Source organism: Nematolebias whitei, chromosome 14 (assembly GCF_014905685.2).
Source record: "Nematolebias whitei isolate Nwh7 chromosome 14, NemWhi1, whole genome shotgun sequence".
In the NCBI taxonomy this organism is placed as follows: Eukaryota; Metazoa; Chordata; class Actinopteri; order Cyprinodontiformes; family Rivulidae; genus Nematolebias; species Nematolebias whitei.
In genome coordinates, this window is record NC_056511.1 from 38,973,921 (window position 1) to 39,001,200 (window position 27,280).

General features: G+C 40.5%; 1 protein-coding gene across 1 annotated transcript; it reads right to left on the reverse strand.

Moving 5' to 3' along the window:
* Positions 1-1,363: 1,363 nt before the first annotated feature.
* rnf121 (ring finger protein 121) lies at positions 1,364-16,658 on the reverse strand. The gene is made up of 9 exons (XM_037687551.1): positions 16,469-16,658; positions 11,516-11,553; positions 11,019-11,160; positions 10,569-10,723; positions 10,271-10,378; positions 8,761-8,881; positions 8,535-8,668; positions 2,217-2,318; positions 1,364-1,746 (listed from the first exon to the last, which is right to left on the reverse strand). Exons 1-9 carry the CDS (start codon positions 16,544-16,546, stop codon positions 1,626-1,628), a joined length of 999 nt encoding a protein of 332 aa, XP_037543479.1. The 5' UTR covers positions 16,547-16,658; the 3' UTR covers positions 1,364-1,625.
* Positions 16,659-27,280: the final 10,622 nt, after the last annotated feature.

The following is a 27,280-nucleotide window of genomic DNA, read 5'->3' on the forward strand; positions in this document are numbered from 1 at the left end:
ACGAGTCCCTCACTACCTAAGTGTACCGAGGTGGAGCTGGGTTCGGATGGAGGGTGCCGTTCGTTATCAACCCACTTTTCCCTCATCCATTTTCTCTCCATTTAAACTCCTTCATTTTCCCATCTTTAAAACTCTTCTATCTGCCAGTAATTAATCCAGATATTTTCAGAAATGTCTGTTGTAAAGCTGCAAGTGAAAACCATGGCCGTATGGTTTTCTCATTGTAAAGCTCATTAATTAAGTTGTTATTGAAATCAATCTGCCAATTAATGTAAATGTGTGATGTTGTTTTAAATCGTTTTAATAAACGACCCACTGTTGTTGGTGAGTCAGAAATTAAAACACGTTTCCGTCCACATTTAATCATTCAATGCACGATAGTACTCAGTCCAGAAAAATGAAAGAATCCGTTTAAATTATGGATAATATCTGACAGGTATTATGCTCATTACACGGTCAATTCAAAAAAATTACTTGGGATCATTTTGGTCATTCTGTGTTCAATGCTGGACGATGCAGGGATGAAACTCCTGCTCGGAATATAAAACCACGTTGACATTTATTTAATGATCTGGATACGAAACAGTCGTACATACCGTTAGTTCAACCTATAAAACTGGTATTTGAGGTGCTTTTATTTTGTAAAGTGTAAACAACCGTCTCCATTCTGCATGTTGGACTTGAATGATTCAGGGATTAATCTTCAGATAGGTCACATTTTCCATTTATATGGCCATTATCCTATTTTTATGCTGCAAAAATAATTCAGAATAATTATTTTAAAAATGCTTTTACGTTTAAGCTATTCCTGTTTTTAGTTCAAAATATGTACTGAATGCAAAGAAGTATCGGCCCCGATTCCTTTAATTTTAGGAGATCGTCCGACACTTGCACGAGAAACCGATTTTACAGATTTTTTTTTTGTAGTTTGAACAATTGTCTAAACTTCATTTATGTTTCAGAGCACACGGCCAGTTAAAACAAGTCTATCTTTTCTAGGATATTGTTCAAGGGTATGTTTTTCAATAACATAAGATCAGAAAATTGAAGGAGTGTTGTGACCTTATAACACCTGACAGTGTCGCTTATAAAACTAAATCGGAATCGGCAGGTCAGACTTTTTAGAAATCGGTGATCGGCAATCGGTGCACCCACACAAAGAAGCTAAATAACATTAAGAGGCAGCTGCCCCCCCCAAAAAAAACTGCAGAAAACATCCCAGAGTTCACGTTTTTGAGGAAGCAATGATTTACGCCGGTTTCCATTTAAAATTTATAACTCATTAGTGACAACTCCTCAGACATGACAAACGCCAGCATGTTTACATTTAGACACTCGTGACACAATTAAAAAGCACCTCTGATGATTTCAAGAATCGCTTTACTTTTCCTTAAGACGCACAAATCCAATCGCTGAGGTGTGATACTGTGTGGGAGAAACCCTGGGACACTGACACGCACATCCAGAATCAGAATACTAATAAAATCCAAAGAAACTGAAAATACAGATGTGCCTATAAATATGTACAAAAAGTATAGACACTTGAATTGGTGTTTAGTTTAAACGTCAGGCCCACAGTCCTTTGAGCCAGTGCATATCTTAGTCGTGTGGCGTCTGTCTGTCCGTCACTCCAGCCCGAGGATGTAGTTGATAGCTTGGACAAACCCGATAATGACGGGCTGCCAGGCCACCAAGTATCGCAGCCAGTCTAAAAGTTGGCCGTACATGACATGCGGCCTTTCCCAGCTGAAGACAAAACCACTCAAGGAAAATAAAACGTTCGATTGCTGGAAGTGACTGTTAACATGCAGCTTCAGGATCAGAACGATGGAAAAGTCCCTTTTTAGTTTATGTAATCCGTTACACGTAGCTGAAAGAATCTCACTGATCCATAAAAAGGAACAAGAACTTTATACAACATATAAACTTACAATTCTTTTTTTTTTTCCTGTGCGCCATCTGCTGCTTTAATTAAATGTTGCCGTTTAAACTTCCACTTTGTAAAATATATCCGTTGTTCTCGGTTTCCGCATAATTAAGTTTCATGACATTGGGTTAATCAGTTAAAACTTTCAGAGCTTCCGACCTCCATAAACCTTATCACCTCTAATAAAATAGGAGGCAGTTTATTACCCAGTATGCTTTCTGAAAATATAAAACACCAGATGATTTTGTTGGACGTCTACATGTTGGATTGATCAAAGCAAAAAGGATACGGATTGCTGAACATCCTCTTCAGATCCACCTTCTCTTTGCAGTACGGGCACATCTGCTTCTTTCCAACGATGCACCATCCTCGGATGCAGAACTCGTGGAAACTGGACGTGGAGTTAAGGCTCAAAAACACAAAATACGTTTGGAGTAAAAGCTTAATGAGAATCAATATTAACAGCTGAAATTCAGGAAGCATTCTTCAGGACTTCAGAGATAAAACAGACAAACGGAAGCAGCTGCATCTCCCTCCTGGACATCAATCTGGAATTGAACAGAGGATGAAAGTAAACATTAATGCTTCTGGTGCAAGTTGTTCAAGTGCGTAGGAGTTGCACTGTGGAGAACAGCTTTTATTTTTTGCTCGTCTGAGGTCAGGGGGTGGCCAATGGTGGCTTTGGCCACTATAGAATAATCTTCAGCCACCCCAATCACTTGAAGAAACTATACTTTTAAGCAATATCAAAACGAGAGTATAGTTTTCTCAAATGATTGGGGTTCTCAATTTACATAATATGTGACGTGGCCATCTTGGATTTTGACATGGAAACCCAATTTTCAATAGCGATCGTTCTTGCATCTAGATGCAACCACGCATCAAAATGGAAGATGGATTTTGTTGCACCCAAATCTTGAAAAGAACCGTTCTTACACCTAGAAGTTGGTACCTCGCTTATTTTTCAAGTTATCGTGTTCACAACATGCACAGATGGACAGAGGGTCTCTCTAATTTCCAATTATCCCTCTTCACTCTGACGGAAGACTAAAAATAAAAATAAAAACCTAACGTAGACACGCAAAACACATCAAGAGTCTGCATTTTGTTTGATTAGGAGTTCAGGACAACTCTCAGCTACTACCACACCAAGTTTTAGCTTAATATTTTAATGGAGCAGACAAAGTTCCAGCCATTTTTGTTTTTGCCAAGTTTGATTAGCCGACACTTTTAGCTGTGCAAATTTAATCAGCTGTAGCTGTACATCCTATAATCACGTTCATAATACAGTCATGGCTTCACTGCTGGTTCCATTTTTACAACTAATACTGGTGTAGCTGATGAGGTTTGCAAATCTATTTAAAATTTAAATCATACATTTGGACTAATGCTAATATTCATATGTTTATTACATGCAGACATACAATACGATTTAATTATCACTGCAACTACACCGTCTGCATCTGTGAGCCCAAATATCTGAGGATAGATTTGAATGAAACAGACAATAATTATTGGATATACATCTATAACCTGCATTTACTCATGCCTGAGCTTTGGACTAAGATGATTTTATGTAGCAAAGTGACTTGGCTGTACCCATTTTGTTCAAACCTTGAAAACGTTACGCGTGATCTCGTGCTGTAAAATTCTTTAGTAATTTTTGTAAACATGTGCACGGTATGATGCAGGTATATCTAAAATTCAGGTGACTGGATGTACTTCTGGTTTTACAGAAACACACCTGCTGATGTCCTGTTGGTTGCTCAGCTGACAGAGACCTGACTTGTTCTGCGTGTACAGAGATGTCGGAAGTGGTCACACATGTGGGAACATATTTTAATGCCATGTGTGCAAACAGGTACGCGGAGCTCCCCGTTTGTGGTTGTGTCACCCAGAACACATTCTCACTAAATGTGAACAAGCCTAAAGGTCCTTCTCAAAAAATTAGCATATTGTGATAAAGGTCATTATTTTCCATAATGTAATGATAAAAATGAAACTTTCATATATTTCAGATTCATTGCACACCAACTGAAATATTTCAGGTCTTTAATTGTTTTAATACTGATGATTATGGCATACAGCTCATGAAAACCCAAAATGCCTGTCCCAAAAAATTAGCATATTTCATCCCACCAATGAAAGACAAGTGTTTTTAATACAAAATACACCAACCTTCAAATAATCATGTTCAGTTATGCACTCAATACTTGGTCGGGAATCCTTTTGCATGAATGACTGCTTCAATGCGGCGTGGCATGGAGGCAATCAGCCTGTGGCACTGCTGAGGTGTTATGGAGGCCCAGGATGCTTCGATAGCGGCCTTAAGCTCATCCAGAGTGTTGGGTCTTGCGTCTCTCAACTTTCTCTTCACAATATCCCACAGGTTCTCTATGGGGTTCAGGTCAGGAGAGTTGGCAGGCCAATTGAGCACAGTAATACCATGGTCAGTAAACCATTTACCAGTGGTTTTGGCACTGTGAGCAGGTGCCAGGTCGTGCTGAAAAATGAAATCTTCATCTCCATAAAGCTTTTCAGCAGATGGAAGCATGAAGGGCTCCAAAATCTCCTGATAGCTAGCTGCATTGACCCTGCGCTTGATAAAACACAGTGGACCAACACCAGCAGCTGACATGACACCCCAGACCATCACTGACTGTGGGTGCTTCACACTGGACTTCTGGCATTTCCTTCTCCCCAGTCTTCCTCCAGACTCTGGCACGTTGATTTCCGAATGACAGGCAAAATTTGCTTTCATCCGAAAAAAAGTACTTTGGACCACTGAGCAACAGTCCAGTGCTGCTTCTCTGAAGCCCAGGTCAGGCGCTTCTGCCGCTGTTTCTGGTTCAAAAGTGGCTTGACCTGGGGAATGCGGCACCTGTAGCCCATTTCCTGCACACGCCTGTGCACGGTGGCTCTGGATGTTTCTACTCCAGACTCAGTCCACTGCTTCCGCAGGTCCCCCAAGGTCTGGAATCGGCCCTTCTCCACAATCCTCCTCAGGGTCCGGTCACCTCTTCTCGTTGTGCAGCGTTTTCTGCCACACTTTTCCCTTCCCACAGACTTCCCACTGAGGTGCCTTGATACAGCACTCTGGGAACAGCCTATTCGTTCAGCAATTTCTTTCTGTGTCTTACCCTCTTGCTTGAGGGTGTCAATGATGGCCTTCTGGACAGCAGTCAGGTCGGCAGTCTTACCCATGATTGTGGTTTTGAGTAATGAACAAGGCTGGGAGTTTTTAAAAGCCTCAGGAATCTTTTGCAGGTGTTTAGAGTTACGTCGTTGATTCAGATGGTTAGGTTAATAGCTTGTTTAGAGAACCTTTTCATGATATGCTAATTTTTTGGGACAGGCATTTAGGGTTTTCATGAGCTGTATGCCATAATCATCAGTATTAAAACAATTAAAAGACCTGAAATATTTCAGTTGGTGTGCAATGAATCTGAAATATATGAAAGTTTCATTTTTATCATTACATTATGGAAAATAATGACCTTTATCACAATATGCAAATTTTTTGAGAAGGACCTGTATAAGAGGCTTTGTGATGTTCACAAGGCTCACAGCAGCTGGGCATCAAGGGGAAGTCGCTCACGGTAACTCATATGGGCAGACATTAGCAGTACGAGCTAAAGGTCAGCTATTGCAATTCCTCTTTACACTGGAAAGATATTTGTAATGTTTTACTTCCTAATAAAAACTGTGAAAACTAAACTTTTAACCTTCCTACTATGTTAGGGTCCGTAGTGACCCATTTTAAATTTTAAATCATGATACTGTCTTTTAAATATTTTTTTTTGCATCAAGGCTTTTTGACTTTGTCTGGAACCTTTATTTAAATTAAAATTTTTTTATTTTTTTTTATTCACTAAATTTAATTTTTATTTTTTATAGAACAACACGCACTTGCCGCGCTGGGGTCATTTGTGACCCAGTTATGGTATAAGACTATCAACCAATAATCAGTGTCAAAACTGAAATCATAAACACACTGTGACCTCACTAACTTTGTCATACATATGTTAGGGCCTTCTGTTTTTACCTGTTTGTCTACTTCACTGACCAAAACATCCCCATTTATCCGTACTACTTTTATTGACAAGTCCCTCATACTCTGCTCCCAAAAACTGAAAAAGTTCATCCAGCTGTAGATGCAGAGACATGTTGAGGCATGCCCATGTAGAGATAAGCCTACCTGGATAGCCATGCCCATCTTGATAGGCAGACCTAGATAGACACACCCACCTGGGTGTGTCGCTACATGGGCATGTAGAGACATGTAGAAACAGACACTCCATTTTACCTAGAGCTTGGCTGCATACCAAAATGAAGAGAAGATTCACAGTACAAGAAGCTCTAGATCACATCCTTGCTGAAAATGATGCAGAGGACACACCTAGTGACACAGATGAGCCAGTTTCTGAGGAGGACGATGCTATTGAATATGAATCAGAGTACACAGACTCGTCGGATGAGGAGGGCACAGGTGCTGAAGCTGCTCCTGTAACTGAAACCTATAAATCCAAAAAGGGTAACATCACTTGGAGTGCGATTCCTCCTGTTTCACATGGCAGGGAAGCTGCTGAAAATGTTATGAAGATGACCCCTGGGATTACAAGGTTTGCTGTGACACGAGTACGTGACATCAAGACATGCTTTGATTTGTTTATGCCATTGTCACTAAAGAAAGTCATCATTGCTATGACAAACCTCGAAGGGAAAAAAGTTCACGGTGACACTTGGAAGGACATTGATGAGGAGTGCCTGGATGCTTTTATTGGTGTTCTTCTTGTCGCTGGTGTGTACAGATCCAGCAATGAGGCCCTTACTAGTCTCTGGGATGTGTCCACAGGCAGGAGTATTTTCCACGCAACAATGTCACTTCAGACCTTTCAAATGATCTCAAGAGTCCTCAGATTTGACAACAGAGATACTAGAGCACGGTCTGACAAGCTTGCTCCCATCAAAGACGTCTGGGATAGATGGGTGAAGCTCCTTCCACTGATGTTCAACCCAGGACCAGAGGTGACAGTGGATGAGCGTCTTCTCCCTTTCCGTGGAAAATGCCCCTTCCGGCAATACATGCCCAGTAAGCCAGGCAAATATGGCATAAAAATCTGGGCAGCCTGTGATGCGAAAACCAGCTATGCCTGGAATCTACAGATTTACACAGGCAAACTTGCAGCTGGCATCCCTGAGAAGAATCAAGGAAAACGGGTAATCCTTGATATGACTACTGGACTGCGGGGTCACAATATCACGTGTGACAATTTCTTCACCAGCTATGATCTTGGACAAGAACTTCTCAAGAGGAAACTTACCATGGTGGGCACAATAAGAACAAACAAACCTGAGCTGCCCCTTGAAATTTTTGCAGGTGAAAGACAGGGCTCCACTGTCTTCAAAATTTGCTTTTACAGAAACCACCAGTGTTGTTTCATACTGTCCCAAAAAGAACCGGAGTGTGGTACTTATGTCCACTCTTCACAAAGATGCAGCTGTGTCAACAAGAAGTGACAAAAAGCCTGAAATCATCCTGGACTACAATAAAAACAAAGGAGGAGTGGACACCCTGGACAAGCTGACTGCCACCTACACTTGCCAGCGAATGACCAGGAGATGGCCAATGGTTGTATTTTACAACATCCTAGATGTGTCTGCATACAATGCATTTGTCTTGTGGACCCAGATTGACTTGGGGTGGAACGCCAAAAAAACCCACAAGCGGAGATTGTTCCTTCAGGAGCTAGGAAATTTGTTGATCAAGCCATACATTGAGAGAAGGGAACGGATACCCCGAGACCCAGCCACTGCGAACGTTGTCAGACAGCTCCGGAGCACCACTCCAACCACATCATCAGCTGCACAAAGTGCATCAGTGACAACACGCCCTTCAGGCAGCCGGGCTTCAACATCGACCACACCCACAACTCCACCTGCTTCAAAACGAAAGAGGTGTCAGGTGTGCCCAAGCAATAAAGACCGGAAAACAAACACATTGTGCCTTGACTGCAGAAAATACATATGCAAAGAACATACGAAAACTGCCACTTTTTGCAACACATGCATCTGAACACAACGCAAGTTCATACGCAAGTTCATACGCATGCATGAAAGACAGAAAGAAACTAGAAAGAGCATGTTTGTAACTAGAAGAGTATTTATTTCATTTTGATTTTTTCTTGTCTTTCTGAATCTGTATTTTGTATTATTACTTGTTCTGCTTTTTATTTTATATTGGTATTAAAGTTCAATGTTTGAAAAGAAATGTTTCTTCCTTTTTTTGACGTAAATATACATGGGTCAAAACTTACCCTTAACACTATAAATGTTACCATGGTTAATAATATTAAAATAACAAAATAATAAGACAAATTTATTTTAGAGATGTGTTCTAATACTTCTTAAAAAAACACTGTTTTGAGGGCATTTTTTGGCTGATTTAAGACGGGTCACAACTGACCCGTTCACATCATAAGTGCGTGCGGGATCTCGCCCCGCTAAAGAAATGTACACCCTATAGTTATTACCCATTGTTTTCTTTGTTTTTTTTACCAATAAGACTGATACAAAAACATATTTGTGTATGTATCAGGAAGGATACACATGGTTGCAGGATAATCTGTAGGTGTTCTCGATAATCCCTTCCTCACTGACATCTACGAGAATGGGCTGGCCACACACAGCACAGATATTGTCTGAGAGGTGTTTGGTTGGCATCCCTGATGCACTGTAATACTGAAAAAGCAAAAAAAAAAACAGTCAAGAAAACAAACGAAAAATACATTAACAAAGGACGAATGGGAATATCTGCAATTTTGTCGACTTACTCCGACAGTGGAGGCCATAAAGTCTGCACACATTTCTGCAAAATCTCTTCCAAGGACGCCGTAGTACAGCCCGTAAAAAAGCAGCGACACACCAAAGTCCATTGCATCCTCTGGCTTTATCCTGCACCAAAAATCAGAGGGAACTGCATCATGACTAATGCTGCAGAGGCATCAGAGGACAAACTACCAATTAGTTTTAATTTGTACGAGAAAAAGAAAGGATGTTTTAAATGTATACAAACGAAAAAAGTCAACTTGTGACCTCACTGTAACTGTGGTCAGAGATTTCTGGAAAGGAGCTAAAGCAAATAGCTGTGTAGTCCCAACTATAAATAAAACCATAAGTAACCCTTTGTGCCTATACACTCTTTAACAGCAGTCTCTTGCACTCGATTTTCCATTAATACTCTTGACTTTGGGTGTTTTCAAATTCAGATGTTCATGTGGAAGTTGCCAATTAGTGGAAGAACTCCTCATAAGAATTGTAAAATATTCTTGTTTAAAGAATTGTTGAATGCAAATCAGTCAACTTTTATTTTCATAGCACCTTTCATACAAGTCCAATGCAACTCAAAGAGCTTTATTTATTAATAATAATAATAAAAAAAATAAAAACATTCTATAGGATATAGCTATTTTAAGTAAAGCCTGAACAAACAGATGGTTTTTACTCTACATTTAAGAGTCCAGATTATGGACTCCTCTCACTGACGGGCTGTTCCACGGACTCAGTGTGCTGCTACTGAAAGCTGAATCTTCAAAAGGTTCTTGCTCTGTGGAATAGCTAAAAGAGAGGAACCAGAGGATCTGGTCCTTTAACCAGAACCACCTCTCTGATGGTCTACTGCTCGGACATGGATCGTCTACTGTTGTCATCATTCTTTGTTAAAATCAGGTCTCTTGTGAGAAATGAGTCCTCGAGGCTCAATGAGACTACCCTGTATAAATAACGGTTGAATGAATGCGACCACAAATTGCCTTAAAATACAGAAGACAGACCATCTCAGAAGCCGAGTTTGCTTCATTTTCAAATCAGGTGAATAAAATTATTAGTGAAGTTCTGTGTTGATACTCAAAACTTCAGGGCGCTGAAGGTGAAACAATTATAAGAACTAAATTAAAATAACCAATAAAACTCACTGAGCTAAAAAAAAAAATGTCTGTGATGAATTATATTCCTAACATAGTATTAATTTCTTTGTTAGTGAAGCTTTGCTCTATTCCAGTTGAGGAATTGAAGCAACGTGTCAGACGGGTTCATGCACAGGTTAGAAGGTGAGCTGGAACAGAGGAAGTCATGAAAACTTTCTTTGGTTTGTGCACGAGGGCTTGTTGAGCTGATTGCACAAGATGTAAACCAGCATCATCTGGTGGCAACACAGCGCCACTAGATGACGGAAATGAACCGGAAGCTGGAAATACCGGGCTCCACCGTCAGAAATTTTACATCTATTTGACGTTTTTGCACATTTACATGAATGTAAAATAATGTTTTGTTCGTAACACACACCTGAATATTAGGTTAATACCAAAAAGTGTAAACATGACGACGCTGTAGCCAACAATTCCTGTGGCGTAGCTGATCTTGTACAGAAGGAGGAACCACTTGTACACCAACCTGCAGAAACAAGGACGTTTAACTTGATCAAAAACCTCAGGTTCTCTCCACACTTACAGAAAGAAATCACTCGCACCACACTGACACTGATCAGCCACAGCAACAAAAACTACACATGAGATGGACCAACTTATGAAAACAATACATTCATTCCAAATGTGATCTATAAAGGTGTGAACAATGGGTTTACCTTGGTGTGGTGCAGGCCAGAGGCTTGCGAGTGGCACGGAAGGAGATGTACGCCGTGATGACAGAGAAGATGAACCATATGGTCAGGAACCTCCACCAGTGAAGTTTGGTAGTAAAGTAGAGAGGGACTATCCACATCTGGAACAGAGTCACCAGCTAAAAATAAAGAGCAAAAGGTGGAAATTAAATGATGCTTCAAAATGTTAACACAATCAGACATAATGCAAACACAAAGACATCATGTGACATCAATTAGAAAACAATAAAAAAGCAAACGTGGAAAAAGCCATTTGCACTTTGCCAGCACAGATTCCCTTCATTTCCATCCATGTTGCTATAAAAACACATTATTCGTCCTCGCTTCACATTAAATAGTTTCTGTATTTAATCCACACAACTTGCACATTGTAACGTTTCTAAATTTGGACTCGGAGCTTGTTTTGTGCCTTACGTTGTAAGACTTTGGATGTCTTTGTTTCCACTGAACGAGGATGAGCTGGGCGACAACCAGGGTGACAATGAGGATCAGTACCATCTCTGCGTGCATGGCCTCGTGGCCCTTGTGTTTGGCGTGCATTCTTGCATGCTCCATTCTGATGGAAAAAGATGTACATCAATACTACGCAGCAAGGAGGAGCATTATATGCTCATTTATACCAGAGTAGGATTCAGATTCAGAATGCATTTCCCTGAATATACATCTCAAAGATCTTCTAACTTTGTCCCGTGGTGGAAACTGTTTGTATTAAATGAACTAAAACACACTGAAAGAGTAAAATGTTGCATTTTGAAAGCTGCAATGTTAGACTGTAATGTCTAAAACCGAATACATAAAATATATAAGAGTCTGAAGTGGTTCACGATTGAAGAGTAAAAACAAAAGCAGTAAATTTGACAATAAATATAAAACTTGCGTTAACACTAAGCACTCTAGGAACAGACACTGACCTCCATTTCTCTTCGGGTGAAAGCTTGGACACATCAAACTAAAAATAAAAAAGGCAGAGTAAAGAAAGTTCAGTCGAATTAACAAAATAAAGTAAAACATTCCCCATTTTTATCCCAGACAAAATGCAACTTTTCTGTACACAGAAACCAAAACAATTTATTGCTTTGTATCTAGATAGTATGATCATCTGAAACAAGGTCAAAATTATCTTGAGTCTTGTATAAAACATCAGCCATAAGTAACATTGACATGATCCCATCACACTGCTGCGTTCCCATCATTTCTACAAGCAGATGAATCTCACACCGTCAGATCCCAGTCTTTCTGTGTGAAAGAAAAGAGCAGCTAATACACTACTCACATACAGGGAGGAAAATAAGTATTTGAACACGCTGCGACTTTCCAAGTTCTCCCACTTAGAAATCATGGAGGGGTCTGCAATGTTCATCTTAGGTGCATGTCCACTGTGAGAGACATAATCTAAATTAAAAAAATCCGGAAATCACAATGTATGATTTTTTAAATAATTTATTTGTGTGTTACTGCTGCAAATAAGTATTTGAACACCTGCCAATCAGCAACAATTCTGGCCCTCAAAGACCCGTTAGTCCTCCTCTATAACGTCCACCTCCACTCCACTGATTATTCTAAATTAGAAGCACCTGTTTGAGGTCGGTAGCTGCATGAAGACACCTGTCCACCCCACACAATCAGTAAGACTCCAACTACTAACATGACTAAGACCAAAGAGCTGTCCAAACACACCAGAGACTAAATTGAAGACCTCCACAAGGCTGGAAAGGGCTACGGAGCAATTGTCAAGCAGCTTGGTGAAAAAAGATCAACTGTTGGAGCAATTATTAGAAAATGGAAGAAACTAAACATGACTGTCAAACTCCCTCGGACTGGGGCTCCATGCAAGATCTCACCTCGTGGCGTATCGATGATCCTAAGAAAGATGAGGAATCAGCCCAGAACTACACGGGAGGAGCTGGTCAATGACCTGAAGAGAGCTGGCACCACTGTTTCCATGGTTACTGTGGGTAATACACTTAAGACGTCATAGTTTAAAATCACGCATGGCACGGAAGGTTCCCCTGCTTAAATCAGCACACGTCCAGGCCCGTCTTAAGTTTGCCCATGACCATTTGGATGATCCAGAGGAGTCATGGGAGAAAGTTATGTGGTCAGATGAAACCAAAATTGAACTTTTTGGTCTTAATTCCACTCGCCGTGTTTGGAGGACAAAGAATGATGAGTACCATCCCCAAAACACCATCCCTACTGTGAAGCATGGGGGTGAAAGCATCATGCTTTGGGGGTATTTCTCTGCACATGGGACAGGACGACTGCACTGTATTATTGAGAGGATGACCGGGGCCATGTATTGTGAGATTTTGGGGAACAACCTCCTTCCCTCAGTTAAGAGTATTGAAGATGGGTCATGACAATGACCTGAAGCACACAGCCAGGAGAACCAAGGAGTGGCTCCGTAAGAAGCATATCAAGGTTCTGGAGTGGCCTAGCCAGTCTCCACACCTAAACCCTATAGAAAATCTTTGGAGGGACCGTGTTTCTCAGCGACAGCCCAGAAACCTGGCTGATCTAGAGAAGATCTGTGTGGAGGAATGGTCCAAAATCTCTGCTGCAGTGTGCGCAGACCTGGTGACAAACTACAGGAAACACTTGACCTCTGTAACTGCAAACAAAGACTACTGTACCAAATATTTACATTGATGTTCACAGGTGTTCAAATACGTATTTGCAGCAGTAACACACACAAATTATTTAAACAAATCATACATTGTGATTTCCGGATTTTTAAAAAAACTTTTAGATGATGTCTCTCACAGTGGACATGCACCTAAGATGAAAATTTCAGACCCCTCCATGATTTCTAAGTGGGAGAACTTGCAAAGTCGCAGGTTGTTCAAATACTTGTTTTCCTCACTGTATACACATCTTTATTTACACAGAGATTAAAAGTATTTACTCTGAAGGTGGAGAAAAGATTAACAAGTCCTATCATAAACATGACAGAGCGTTTGTGAGCCATTAATACTTTTGTTGGTTTTATTTGGACAGGTTTGCAGTTTTAACTGTTTTAACCAACATAAATCAGTCAGTATGTTTAAAAGAGATGCCCTAAAATCAAAAGGTTTTTTGTTAACATGTCTCATCATGTTTGTTAAAATCAGCCACTGATGCTCTGGATTGTGATTCTTGTTTTGTCAAACCCTGTTTAAGATTGGACAAATCAGGGCTGAATACTTGCAGGGTGAGGTTTTACTAACATGCATGTACTGTGAACAACATTAGAAGCTAGGAAGCTACAGAAGACGTTAGCACAGTCTACATGATGAAGTATGCAGCATAATCAGTACGGTAAAGCTACAAGGTGTTTTGCTGTGTAGCTGTTCTCTAATGGTCACAGTCTCTAGGCTCTCTAATAATGAGACCGCTTTGACCCAGGACGGAGAGCGTGTCCCCCCAGGCAGATAGTTGGCTCTGCCTCAGTCATTCAATGGGACTCAGACAGCTCGCAAACTGAGCACAAAACATTCTGCTGTTTATGAAAAGCTCGACATTCTTAGCTTCAAAAAGTAGAGTTAGCAGGACGTTTTGTTACTGGTTGGACTTCACAATAAGATGGAAAGAGCAAGTGTTGCTTAAGACTTTAAGGAAGTGCAGGAGTGGGGTAAGCCAGATCAGCATATTAACAGATCCCCAGATTTCAAATGATAAGAATGAAAATGCAAATCAATATAAATCCAACATAAAGCAAAACTCTTGATGCGGCATAAATGTGACCTGTGTAAGCTATAGAAAAAGTAATAATTTTCTTTTAAAACAATATTCACAATACAACATTTTCAGTCAGATCATCTGGACAGTTTCTTTTTTTTTTGTGCTGAAACATTTTGCCTTCGGTCCAGAAGTCTTCATCAGCATTCATCGGCAATGGAGGAGGGGGTGTACCACAGAGACCATCTTATCACAAGCAGAACTGGTTTGTTCCACTTGGGAGTAAGCTGTTGGGGGAAGAATCAGTTTTGTTGTGTTTCCTTGACTGATGAAGCCTTCCAGACCGAAGGCGAAACGTTTCAGCACAAAAAAAAGAAACTGTCCAGATGACCTGACTGAAAAATGTTGGATTGTATACCTGGATTATTGAGCATGGACTTTGTTAATATTCACAATATACTACCATACCATACCAATTTATTTATAAAGCACTTTAAACAGTGACAAAGCACACCAAAGTGCTGTACAGGGACAAACAGAACAAGCACACAGCAACAGATTACATAACAGGACACCAAAAAGCAGAAACCAACAAAAACAATAATGGATAACAACAACAACCGCAACATGACCAACACAGTGTGATGCACACAGACTCAGCGCAGATCACACAGTGCAGAAAGACAGGGAATAAAAGTGTGTTTTTAAGCGAGATTTAAAAACTGTGAGGGAGGGGGCCTGTCTAACGAGCAGAGGTAACTCATTCCAAAGTCTTGGTCCTGCTACAGAGAAGGCCCTGTCACCTCTGCGCTTGAGACGGGTTCCTGGGACTGTTAGGAGCAACTGGTCTGCTGATCTGAGAGAACGTGGTGGGACATACGGCTGGAGCAGATCAGTAAGATAGGAGGGGGCAGAGCTGTTTAGTGATTTATAGACATACAAGAGTATTTTGAATTTGATTCGAAGGTGAACCGGAAGCCAGTGTAGGGAGGCCAAAACAGGTGTAATGTGCTCCCTTTTGCTTGTGCTGGTCAAAAACCAGGCTGCTGCGTTTTGGACCAGTTGGTGTCTAGCTATGGAGGTCTGACTGATACCAAAAAGGAGTGAGTTGCAGTAGTCGAGCCTGGATGGAACGAATGCATGAATTACTGTCTCCAGTTTCAGTTAATTAAAATCAGATGAATGTGGGGCGTCTGACCTGTTCAGGCTAGTAAAATAAACACTGCTTTTTTTTACCAACATACCATGTTGCATGGAAACATTAAAAAAAAATGTCGTAATTAAAATACATGCAACAAAATCTGAAGAAAAAAAAAATCTCCCTTTCTAGTCTAGACACAAAATTCAACATGGATTTGATATCACAAGGCCATGATTTTACATGGAAGCTACTGATTAAAAATAAATGTTTTTTTTATTTTTATTAAATAAATACTAAACGCATTAACATAAGAAAAAAACAAGTGTGTCTTGTCATTCAGGTCTAGTAGAATCATTTCACATTAGTTTTGTGTCTGTGGGTCACATAAGGTGAAAGCTATTCTTTTTGTTTCTCAGTAGTGTTCGGTTTTAATTTATTGACGATCCCTACGCGAACTACTTCGGGTCGGGTCTGAGGAGCAGCAGTCTGAGGGCAGCCAGCTGACCGAAATCTGACTGCCTGCATCGGGTCGAACGAGAGGAAGACTCCGCTGAACCCGCGGAGTGCGAATATCCAGAATCCATCCTCGAACTAACTTCACCGCTGTATGCTCTACAGGAAGTGCTACACTTGCTTCCTCTTACTGACTAGATTAACCTTTGAATACCAGCCACATCAGCTTTACTCGAAATGAATAAACAACCTTATTAGTCATTTGTCAACGTGGCAGCGGAACAACAAACTCATTAGTTCTGTGTGTGTGTGTGTGGAGGGGGGGAGGAGAAACACCCGAGTAACTAGCTCAAAAAAGCAGCTAACGCTAACTATGCAATGTTCTTAGTAGGTTTTTACTTGCACTGATACATTAATGAAAGTCACATTTAATTTAGTATGAAACATAATTTTTTGCATTTTTTTTTTTTTATGCTTGGTAATGGATGCTAAATTTGCCGGTAGGTAGCTGATGGTTAGCTAACGCCGATAGCAGCAGCTAACCTGCGCTAAGCAGTTTAATCTTCTCCAATCTGGTTTAATTGTCACTTTCGGAGTGAAGGATTCCTCTCACCTGGTCTGCTTCATTCTGATGCCCCAGTCCATGGTCGTGCTCCACACCGTCAACCTCCACCTCAAACACTCCGGCCATCTTCGGAGTGCTACTTTACCGTTTCTTGGGCCATTAGCATTAGCAGAGAAGCTTAGGAGGGTCACTTCCGGTGTGGTAACGTTCAGTGGGCTTCAAAATAAAAGTCGGTTGAATCGGTAGGCTGGTTTGATCTTTTTGTAATTTTTTATGGTTTATGAAGAAGTTTTGTCAAACATTCAACAATTGTTACCCCCTCAATCCCCCCAATTAGAGACCTTATGTTTTGCTTACACTTAAATCATTCATTCTTGCTATTTTGATATGATTGTGAAATTCTGCTTTTTTTTTTTTTATTATGTGCGTTCATCAATTAGGACTAAATATGCTATGTTAAGGTCTTACATTATCCTTCTTTTATTTATTTTTGTTGCCAAGAAGCCAGACTTTATATTTTAAGGTGGTCCTAATAAATATTTCTTGAGACTGTCTGAAGTGTTTTTTTTTTTTTTTTTCCTTCTAAATCTTTGGGTGTTATGCACTTTATTACCAGTATCCTGACACAAATATAATTTATTCCAATCTAAAGATCACACAGCTTGACATAAAATAGCATTTTAACACCAACAAGGTATTTTCTAAAGAACTATTAACTGAAGATTTGGCAAATAATGGATAACATTTTCAGATATTTTTTTATTATCAGTATCACCTGAAAAAAAAAAAAGCTATCCACGTATCACTATCAGACATGGAAAAACCAGTACAGTTCAAGCTTATATTAATGTCTGACATAATAAATAAACTGGCAAAAACCCTGTTTTGAAGTGTCCACATCAAGGTTCAAGGTTCTTTATTGTCATTCACATCACATGTGATACATGAGGTGGAACAAAATTGTGTACACAAGGTCCCAGTTACACCCAAAAATAGCAAAAATATTCAGTTCAGTTCAATTCAAAAATACTTTATAAATCCCAAAGGGAAATTAAATGTTGTAAATCATCATTCTGTTTTTTCATTAAATAGTTGTTATAGATAATGATGGCTGTGGGAAGGGAAGAGAGTCAGAGTCAGTCAGAGTTTCTTTATTTGCCATATGCACCACGTGGTACATGTGGTGGAACGAAACTGTGTACACAGGGTTAAAACAGTTGAAACTAAAAACAGGAGGCGGGCAGTGGTGGAATCCCACCGTGAATTAAATAAAATAAAACTAAAAACAGCATCATCTTTAGTGAAATACTTCCACACTGTTGATTAATTTCTACCTGAAGACTTTGCCTGCCCCTCGCCCTCCTGCTTGGAAGAATCTGTTTTGTAGACATCGGCCCGGCGCTGATCACGTGACACAATCACTAACTGCCATCCATACATCAATTTTCTTTACCCACTTCTTACATTTTTGGGTCACGGGGTTGCCTGTGTCCATGTCCAGCAATCACTGTGCGAGGGGTGGGGTGCACCCTGGACAGGTCTCCAGTCCATCACAGGGACACATAGAGACAAACAAAACAAACAACCATTCACTCTCTCACTCACACCTATAGAGACAATTTAGTTACCAATCAGCCTAACATGCATGTTTTTGGTCTGTGGGAGGAAACCGGAGCACCCAGAGAAAACGCACACATGCACCGAGAGAACATGCAAACTCCACCCAGAAAGGCCCCCAGACTAAGATTTAACGTTACCCAGTTGTAGGATCAAGAGACAAACATGTAGCATTTACACAGTATGAACAACATTCAGGAATTGTTTCTATAAGAACATTAGCAAATATATTTATTTATTTGATATATTATGTATATTAGTGTGTGTTCCAACTACAGGGGGTTCACGCTTTTAAGCCTCCCTGGTAAGGTCTATTCAGGAGTTCTGGAGAGGAGGGTCCGTCGGATAGTCGAACCTTGGATTCAGGAGGAGCAGTGCGGTTTCATTCTGGTTGTGGAACACTGGACCAGCTCTACATTCTCAGCGGGTCCTGGAGGGTGTGTGGTTGTTTGCCCAACCGGTCTACATGTGCTTTGTGGACTTGGAGAAGGCGTTCGACCTTGTCCCTCAGGTAGCCCTGTGTGGGGTCCTCTGGGAGTATGGGGTACCAGGCCCTTTGATACGGGCTGTTAGGTCCCTGTACGACCAGTGTCAGAGCCTGGTCCGCATTGCCGGCAGTAAGTCGGGCTCGTTCCCGGTGAGAGTTGGACTCCGTCAAGGTTGCCCTTTGTCACCGATTCGGTTCATAACTTTTATGGACAGTATTTCTAGGCACAGCCAAGGTGTTGAGGGGATCCGTTTTGGTGGCCTTAGGATTGCTTCTCTGCTTTTTGCAGATGATGTGGTCCTATTGGCTTCACCAGATCGTGATCTACAGCTTTCGCTGGAGCGGTTTGCAGCCGAATGCGACGCGGCCGGAATGAAGATCAGTTCCTCCAAATCCGAGGCCATGGTCTTGAGCCGGAAAAGGGTAGAGTGCCCTCTGTGGGTCAGGGAGGAGGTCCTACCCTAAGTGGAGGATGAAGGAAAAATGGAGCAAGAGATTGAAAGGTGGATAGGTGCAGCGTCGGCAGTGAAGCGAGCGCTGTACCGGTCTGTCGTGGTGAAGAGAGAGCTGAGTCAAAAGGCCAAGCTCTCAATTTACGGTCGATCTACGTTCCCACCCTCATCTATGGTCACGAGCTTTGAGTTGGGACCGAAAGAATGAGCTCTTGGATACAAGCGGCTGAAATGAGTTTTCTCCGCAGGGTGTCTGGGCTCTCCCTTAGAGATAGGGTGAGAAGCTCAATCATCCAGGAAGGACTCGGAGTAGAGCCGCTGCTTCTCCACGTCGAGAGGAGCCAGTTGAGGTGACTCGGGCATCTGGTCAGGATGCCTCATGGACGCCTCCCTGGTGAGGTGTTCCGCACACGTTCCACCGGGAGGAGACCCAGAGGAAGACCCAGGACACGCTGGAGGGACTATGTTTCTCGGCTGGTCTGGAAACGTGTCGGGATTCCCCCGGAGGAGCTGGCCCAAGTGGCTGGGGAGAGGGAAGTCTGGGCCTCCCTACTTAGGCTGCTACCCCCGCGACCCGACCCCGGATAAGCGGAAGAAAATGGATGGATGGATATTTTTGCTTTTAATCTTGTTCGGATTATCAAATATAGTTCAAAATGTCCTGATGCATGCTCAATAATCCAGGTAGGAAAATCTAACAAGATTAAGTGAGGTCATCTGGACGGATTCTTCCTTGTTGAAATGTTTTGTCTTTTCTCCAAAACACTTCTTCAGTCTGAAACCCTGCAAGAAAACTCAGTCTTAAATAGCTCCTTGTCATAGCGGAGCAACCAGTTTGCTGCTGACAACCAGAATTAGTTGTTCACATGCAAAAGGAGGAACATCAGCCTCATAATAGATGGACAGAGTCTCCGCAAGCAATAGGTCGTCAGTGCCCTGATGGTCGCTGATTGCATGTGAACAGCTTTTTCTGGCCATCAGCAGCAGACGGGTTGGTCCACTATGACAAGATAAGATTTGAGTTTTCTGGCAGGATTTCAGACTGAAGAAGTCTTTTGGATTAAAGACAAAATGTTTCAACAAAAAAGAATTCATCCAGAAGACCTAACTTAACCTCGTCAGATTATCAAATATAGTGCAACTATATCAAATAGCCAACATTAAGGCAAAGAAGACAGGTAAAAAAAAAATAATTAAAAATCTAAGCTACTAATAAAACTTTAAATAGTTACTGAAGTGAATGTTTTCATCCAGAGTAACAAGAGTAGCAAGACTTCAGTGAATTTCAGTATGTACACAAACATAGCTATATGTACATTTAAAATACACAAAACAAAGAACAACTAGCTTTAAGCATTAACCTTTAACCAACAACGTTCATGCTCAATTATCCAGGTATTTTTGGTGAATCTGAGGTTTGAGAACTGAGTTTTCTGACAAAATCCTAATGATTTAAAAAAATATATTTTTCAGGGGTGCTGAGTTAAAATTTAGGGGTGCTTGAGCATCCCCCAAAAAGAGGCTAAACTCACCACTGAAGCCAGTTCATATTTATAATTTACTGTTAAATGCTTTACGTGTGATTTATAAGTGTATTAAGCGCAGGATAATTTCTTAGCTTACTAGTGGTTTAGTATATCCCACACTGCGGTCAGGTGCACCTCCTCATCCTCCTCCCTGCTCAGCACCTTGCTCCGTGTCTCAGTAGCAGTCCTGCAAGCTGCCCACGACATCACATAAGGGACCGGACTGAACTTGGTCAAAGGAGGTCCGACAGCATTGAGAAAGAGCATGTCAGAGATGGTGGTAGTGTGCAGAGAAGCTCGGTTTGGGGTGCACATCAGATTCATGTGGGAAGAGCCCCGTTCACATTCTGTGCTTGATGTGGGGGATTGTATTCACAGCTGTAAACAGTTCTTTCCGTTCATCACAAATGTCTTTTCCTCCTGGTTCCATGTACTCTCTGTGGGCACGGATCACTGTGCGGGGACAGTCTATGTCCAGGAGTATCGAGATGCACATCTGACAGCAGCTGAAACCGGGTGGTCGGATCAGTATCTGTGGCCAGATTCTTCGGATTCTCTGCAGGAGATACTTCCTGCCCACAGCTATCAGCATCTATAACAACTCTTGAATGAAACTAGGATGATGAGGTACAACAACACTTAATTTCCCTTTGGGATTAATAAAGTATTTTTGAATTTGGTTTGCATCTCTGCATCCACTTCCTGGTGACATCAATGTTTGACATAATCTGAGTCAAAAGTGATGATGTCTGTATATGATGGGTTCCCTTCGATCAGTGCATATGGACAGCAAAGGGTTAACCCTTCGCAAAGCAGATGCAGCAGGAGAAATGAGTGCGTGTGGCAGAGAGCAGAGATCATGACAGGCTGCAGGAGGGAGCTTCCCCCTGCATTTGTGGGCTGCACACAGGTGCAACAATATTTAAAATAAATTTATTTTAAATAAAAAACCCATAGCTCGTCCATCAATTGTGTCATTTCCCATCTTACTTTAGATCTTACTCACTATAGTGAGTCAACGAAAAACGAACCGCAAAGTAGCGAGGGACTACATGCAAACTGAAAGAGGTGAATAACTTAAAAAGTGAATAATGTGCAGACGTTGAAGATGATAATATGTGTCAAATGATGTACTGTAAATAATAGAAAAGTGGTGCTGCTTAAAAATAAAATATCCTCAACTATAGAACAGCTGCACCACCTTAATGAACAGCCGTGAATGTGGGGAAAGCTTTTGTGCATATTAGAGATCACAAACGATCCAGATATTTTTAACGTCTTTTTAAAACCAACGCCAGGGACTGAGTGAAAGACGATCAAAAGCCATTCCTTTTTAAAATGTATTCCACCCGCATGCTTTCCTCCCCAAATGCAGACACATACACACCTGTAACAACATGTGGTGGTTGAAACCAAAATGCAGGGAGGACTCAGGTTTAAAAGTAAAAGTTATTTAATAAAAAGAAACAAAAGGACTGACGTGGCAGCAACAACTTCCATGAGTGGTGTAGAACAGGTAACAGGAACATGGATCCTTCATGAGAAAATTCCCACAAGGAACAGGAGAAGCAGACTTATATACATACACTAATGACAGACAGATGACAAACAGCTGGAGAAACGACAGGTGGTGGCAGAAGCTGATTACACGAGGAGGCAATAGCAGAGACTGACCACAAGAGAGAGACACACACAAGGAACAGAGTCACAAACAAGGATTAGGAAAGGAAATAAAGAAAAGAACAGATTATGACACACACCCCTACTCTGCTTCACTGAGGTGAAGAGAATGGGCATATAGGAGAAGTTGTATATCATAAATGCACACTTGACAGGTCACATGGTATGGCCTTTACGTTGCCGCTATTCAAAAGGGAACGGCTCTTTAAAACGTTCAGATTCGCAAGATCAAGCTCCCTTCAAAGAGCCAGAAATCCCATCTCTAGGGTTCATGGAAGGGGAGCTGGACCTTGTAGTTGGCACAGTGGTTAAGTGATAGAATTGCTACAGGTCCAAACCCTGGAGCCAACCGCCGAGCACCCTCAAATACACAATGAGCTGAAGACAGAGAAATGAAGCCATGACAGCACAGATGTTGTCTGGTGGTAGTTTTACACTGCTCATGTTAACTTGTTTTTATTTTGTAAAGCATCTTGAGTTGCCTCCTGGTATAAAATGTGCTATGCAAACAAATTTGCTTTGCCTTGGATAAACAAGTTCTGTGTCAGATCTTGAGGAACCAGGACATGATGAGAATTCAGCACTGTTCCAGAAACAGAGAAGATAACCTGGGCCGGGTTAAAGATACGAATCCTCACACTGATTTAGGACTCAGGTGTCCGAGGCCCATGTCCTCGGGCAGACTATACCGATAGGTACAGAGTTAGGAAACTCGCACACAAAAATCAGCAGAATCACCTGAAGTGCTGCAGACTTAGATGAGTCTTCCATAGACCTTTGCCTGTTTACTGTACGTTAACATTTTGATGACCTTTTATTTGATTTGCACAATTTGAATTTTTGTTTGAATATCTGTAAGGTGTTTGTTTATTTATATAATATAATAACTGAAAAAACATCCATCCATTCATCCATACATCCATACTTACACACACATGCACGCACGCACGCACGCACACACGCACACTCATATATATATATATGTATATATATATATATGCATCTGTGGTATAGTCTAAATTTCAGTAGTGGGTATACTGTGCTTAGAAACCAAAGCACACCAGTTAGTACAATGTAATTATCAATTTATTTTGATTTTTTTAAGCATATTGAACATTTCAAAATTTCTCTGATGATTATATTTCAATAAATATACAACAAACTTTGTACAACGGTTGGCTTAAAGGACATAGAATTTATAAAACATTATTAAAGTAAAAAATTTCAAGTATTAAGTACAGAAGTATTAATTATATTAATAAAAAAAAACATCCTGATGCATGCTCAATAATCCAGGTAGAAAAATCTAAAAAAAAAAAAGTTAAGTCTGGTCCTCTGGATGGGTTCAAACATGAAACAATTGTAGAAACGTTTCGTCTTTCATCCGAAAGACTTCTTCAGTCTGAGGAGCTATGCTCAGCTCGGTCTTATAAATAGCACCCTCTCATAGTGGATCAACCAGTTTGTTATTGACATTGGGGGGAAGTGGGGAGTTGATAGTGAAGTCTGCAGTGTAGAGGGTGAAGAGGAACGGTGTCAGCACAGTTCCCTGCGGGACCCCCGTACTGCAGACCAGCCTGTCAGAGACACAACCCTATGTCCTCACATACTGTGGGCGTCCAGTGAGGTAATCCAGTATCCACTGGGACATGTAGTGATCCACTCCTGATAACTCAAGTTTGTCCTGCAGAAGTTCTGGCTGGATGGTGTTGAAAGCGCTGGAGAAATCAAAGAACACGATCCTCACGGTACTTCCAGGTTTCTTCAGGTGGGTCAGAGCTTGGTACCTGAGGTAGATGATGGCATCATCCACCCCAATGCCAGGCCGGTAGGCAAATTGCAATGAATCCAACAAAGACCTCACCAGGTGGCGCAAATGGTTGAGGACCAGCCTCTCGAGGGTCTTCATCAAATGTGAGGTCAAATGTGGTGTATGGTTGCTATTGACAATATTTATGAAAAATGCTTTCTGAAAAGTGCAACCAACAACCAGCCTGTGTGTTTAACAACACACAATCAACAACTTAAATGAGGTTTCAATGTATTTGAACTTAAACAACGTAAATTTAATAATTTTGCATAATTTATTTAATCAAAAATCATGTTTTATTTCCAATAACGTTCATGTCATCAGTCCCACTGACACTAAACTGATGTTAAACTCCTCTACCTGACAGAGGAGATACATACATTTATTTCTCATTTTAAAGCACTTCATAATTTTACATAATTTATTTAATCAAAAATCATGTTTTTTTTCTACAATAACTTTCATGTCATCAGAATTTTTTGTCATTTATTCTAAAATATAATGTGCAATTTATGTGATCGGTTGATTGTGTGCAAATTTAAAAGTATTGCTACAAAATAATGGAATACGTTGTCATTTTATGAATGCCAGATTAAATACTTACATATTTTTTGTTTTTTACACAATTACAAAAGTTGGCAACAAATTTACAGTTGTCAGTGTTAAAAATCATGGTTTTGTCAACTTGTGCCTTCCTTGTAATTTCAATTTCCGATTGGGTTGCAGTCTATATATGTCTCACATTTGTGACACCAGTACATTTTCTGTAGTACTTAAGTATTTTTGTTTCATGGGTGATTGTCCAACTCATATAAGTTTAATAGTACATTTTTCTACTATGGATATTGTATGTGAAATTACTGTCATATATTGTTCTGATAAGTACCCAAATTTTATACACATTTACTAAGGCTCTTGTACATGGTTTCACTGTGTTATACATTAAATACAACTTTCAAACAAAACAGATACAAACTTTATCAAATGTATATATGTAAGGTACCACTGCCTGCAGCTCCTCATCCAAGATGGCCGCTGATTGACTACAGCTGACGGCCATCAACCTGATGAAGATCATCCACTACTTAAGATATTAGTGTGTAGCTTTATTTTATGGTCATCTATGTAGCTAGCTTATGTTCACTGTTTATGTTAATGTTTTCCTCACAAGAGCTTCTGACCCTGATGTGGGGGAGATTGTTTCAGCTGAGGAGTCGGCCGACGCCAGATTTCGGTTAGTTCCGGAAGGTAGACTCAGAAGCAAACTTTTTCAAGTTGGCGGTGGACAACAAGTTGGTTGCAGATTGGGCTGGAATGGCGACTCAGGTAGAAGACGATGATGATATGGAAATGAATGATTGGACTCAGGTGACTGGAAGAGGACAAGGAAGAGGAAAAAACAAGCCGAAAGGTTGGACTGCAAACACAAAACGAACCTTGGATGAAATAAGTTCAGATGAAGGAACTAATGTTGTGAGCAAAAAATTGGTAAGAGATCAAGAGTTCAAGATAATTATAAAATTCAAAGAAGATGGAAATACACAATTGGGCCCCATAGAGGTGTCAAGAGATCTAAAAAAGAAAGTGGGGGAAATACATTTTGCTAAAATCCTTAGAGATGGGAATTTGTTGATAATAGTGAAAACAGAAGAGCAGAAAAATAAAGTAATGCATATTGATAAACTCTGTAAAAAGGAGGTAAGAGAAAAGAAAATAATAGGAGAAAATAAAATAACGAGGGGAGTGATCACTGGGATCCCAATGGATGAAGACTTGGACAAACTCATAAAGAATATTTCTGAATATGAAATTAACAAAGTAACAAGACTAACAAGAAACGTTAATGGAGAACGAGTTCCAAGCATGTCGATAATGTTGGAGTTTAAAATGGAGAGACTCCCAGAAAGAATAAAAATAGGATTTCTAAGTTTTCCAGTCAGGCCGTTCATTCCCCCACCTGTCAGATGTTACAAGTGCCAAAGATATGGACACATAGCTGCAGTGTGCAGAGGACAGCAAAGATGCCCAAGATGTGGAGGAAACCACAAATATGAAGAATGTGAAGAAAATCAAGACAAGTGCTGTAATTGTGGAGGACAACACAGGGTGACATATGGGGGATGTGAGGTTAGAAAGAAGGCAGTGGAAATTCAACAGGTAAAAACAATCAACAACATCAGTTATGCAGAAGCAGTAAAAAAGGTGCAAGTACAGAAAGTTAGAATAGAAAATGTAAAAACCCAACAAGTAGTAACACCAAGTCAAACACAGATAGAACAAACAAAATCAGAGTCTGAAGTTACAGTAGAAAAGATCATGTTGTTTATCGCTTATGTTATCAACTGTACAGACCAAGTCAAACACAAAACTGAAAAAATCAAGATCATAGTGAAAGGAGCAGAAAGGTTTTTGGGGATGAAAGACATAACATGGGAACACATTAACAAGACACTTGGGGGAGATGGGAAAACGGGAACACCAGGGGACAGAGCCGTATGATTATCTTACAGTGGAACGCCAGAAGTTTAATAGCAAACGGACAGGAATTTAAAGGGTTCATTAAAAACAGCACAAACAAACCAGATATAATATGCATCCAGGAAACATGGCTCATCTCTAACCTAGATTTTGTAATCAAAGGATATACCAATATAAGGCGCGATAGAGAGGAGGGTAAGGGAGGGGGTTGTATTATTTTCATTAAAGAAGGAATTCAACACAGATTATTAACAAAAGGATCAAAGTTAGAGTTTATAATAATTGAGACATGGACAAAAAATGGAAATATCAAAATCATAAATTATTACAACCCAGGTAAAAGATTGACAATAGAAACTCTGGATAGTATTATTTCACATTTAGATGGGAAAGTAATTTGGTGTGGTGATTTTAATGGGCACAGTACGTTATGGGATACTCATAATGATCACAATGGTTTAATAATTGAGGAGATTATGGATAATAAAAATCTAGTTTGTTTAAATGATGGAAGCAGCACAAGAATAAATATCACATCAGGAACAGAATCAGCAATAGATCTCACATTAGTTTCAGACTCACTGGCAGGAATCAGTTCATGGCAAGTTCTTAAAGACACCACAATAGGCAGTGATCACCATCCCATAATAACAAAACTGGATTTAGAAACACGACAATATGACACACGGGGAGCACATACATGGAATTTCACTAATGCTAATTGGGCAACATTTTTGGGAACGAGTGACAGAGAGATGGGGAAAATAGATTTAGACGTAGAAATTAATCAATTAAATATGTCCATTTGTT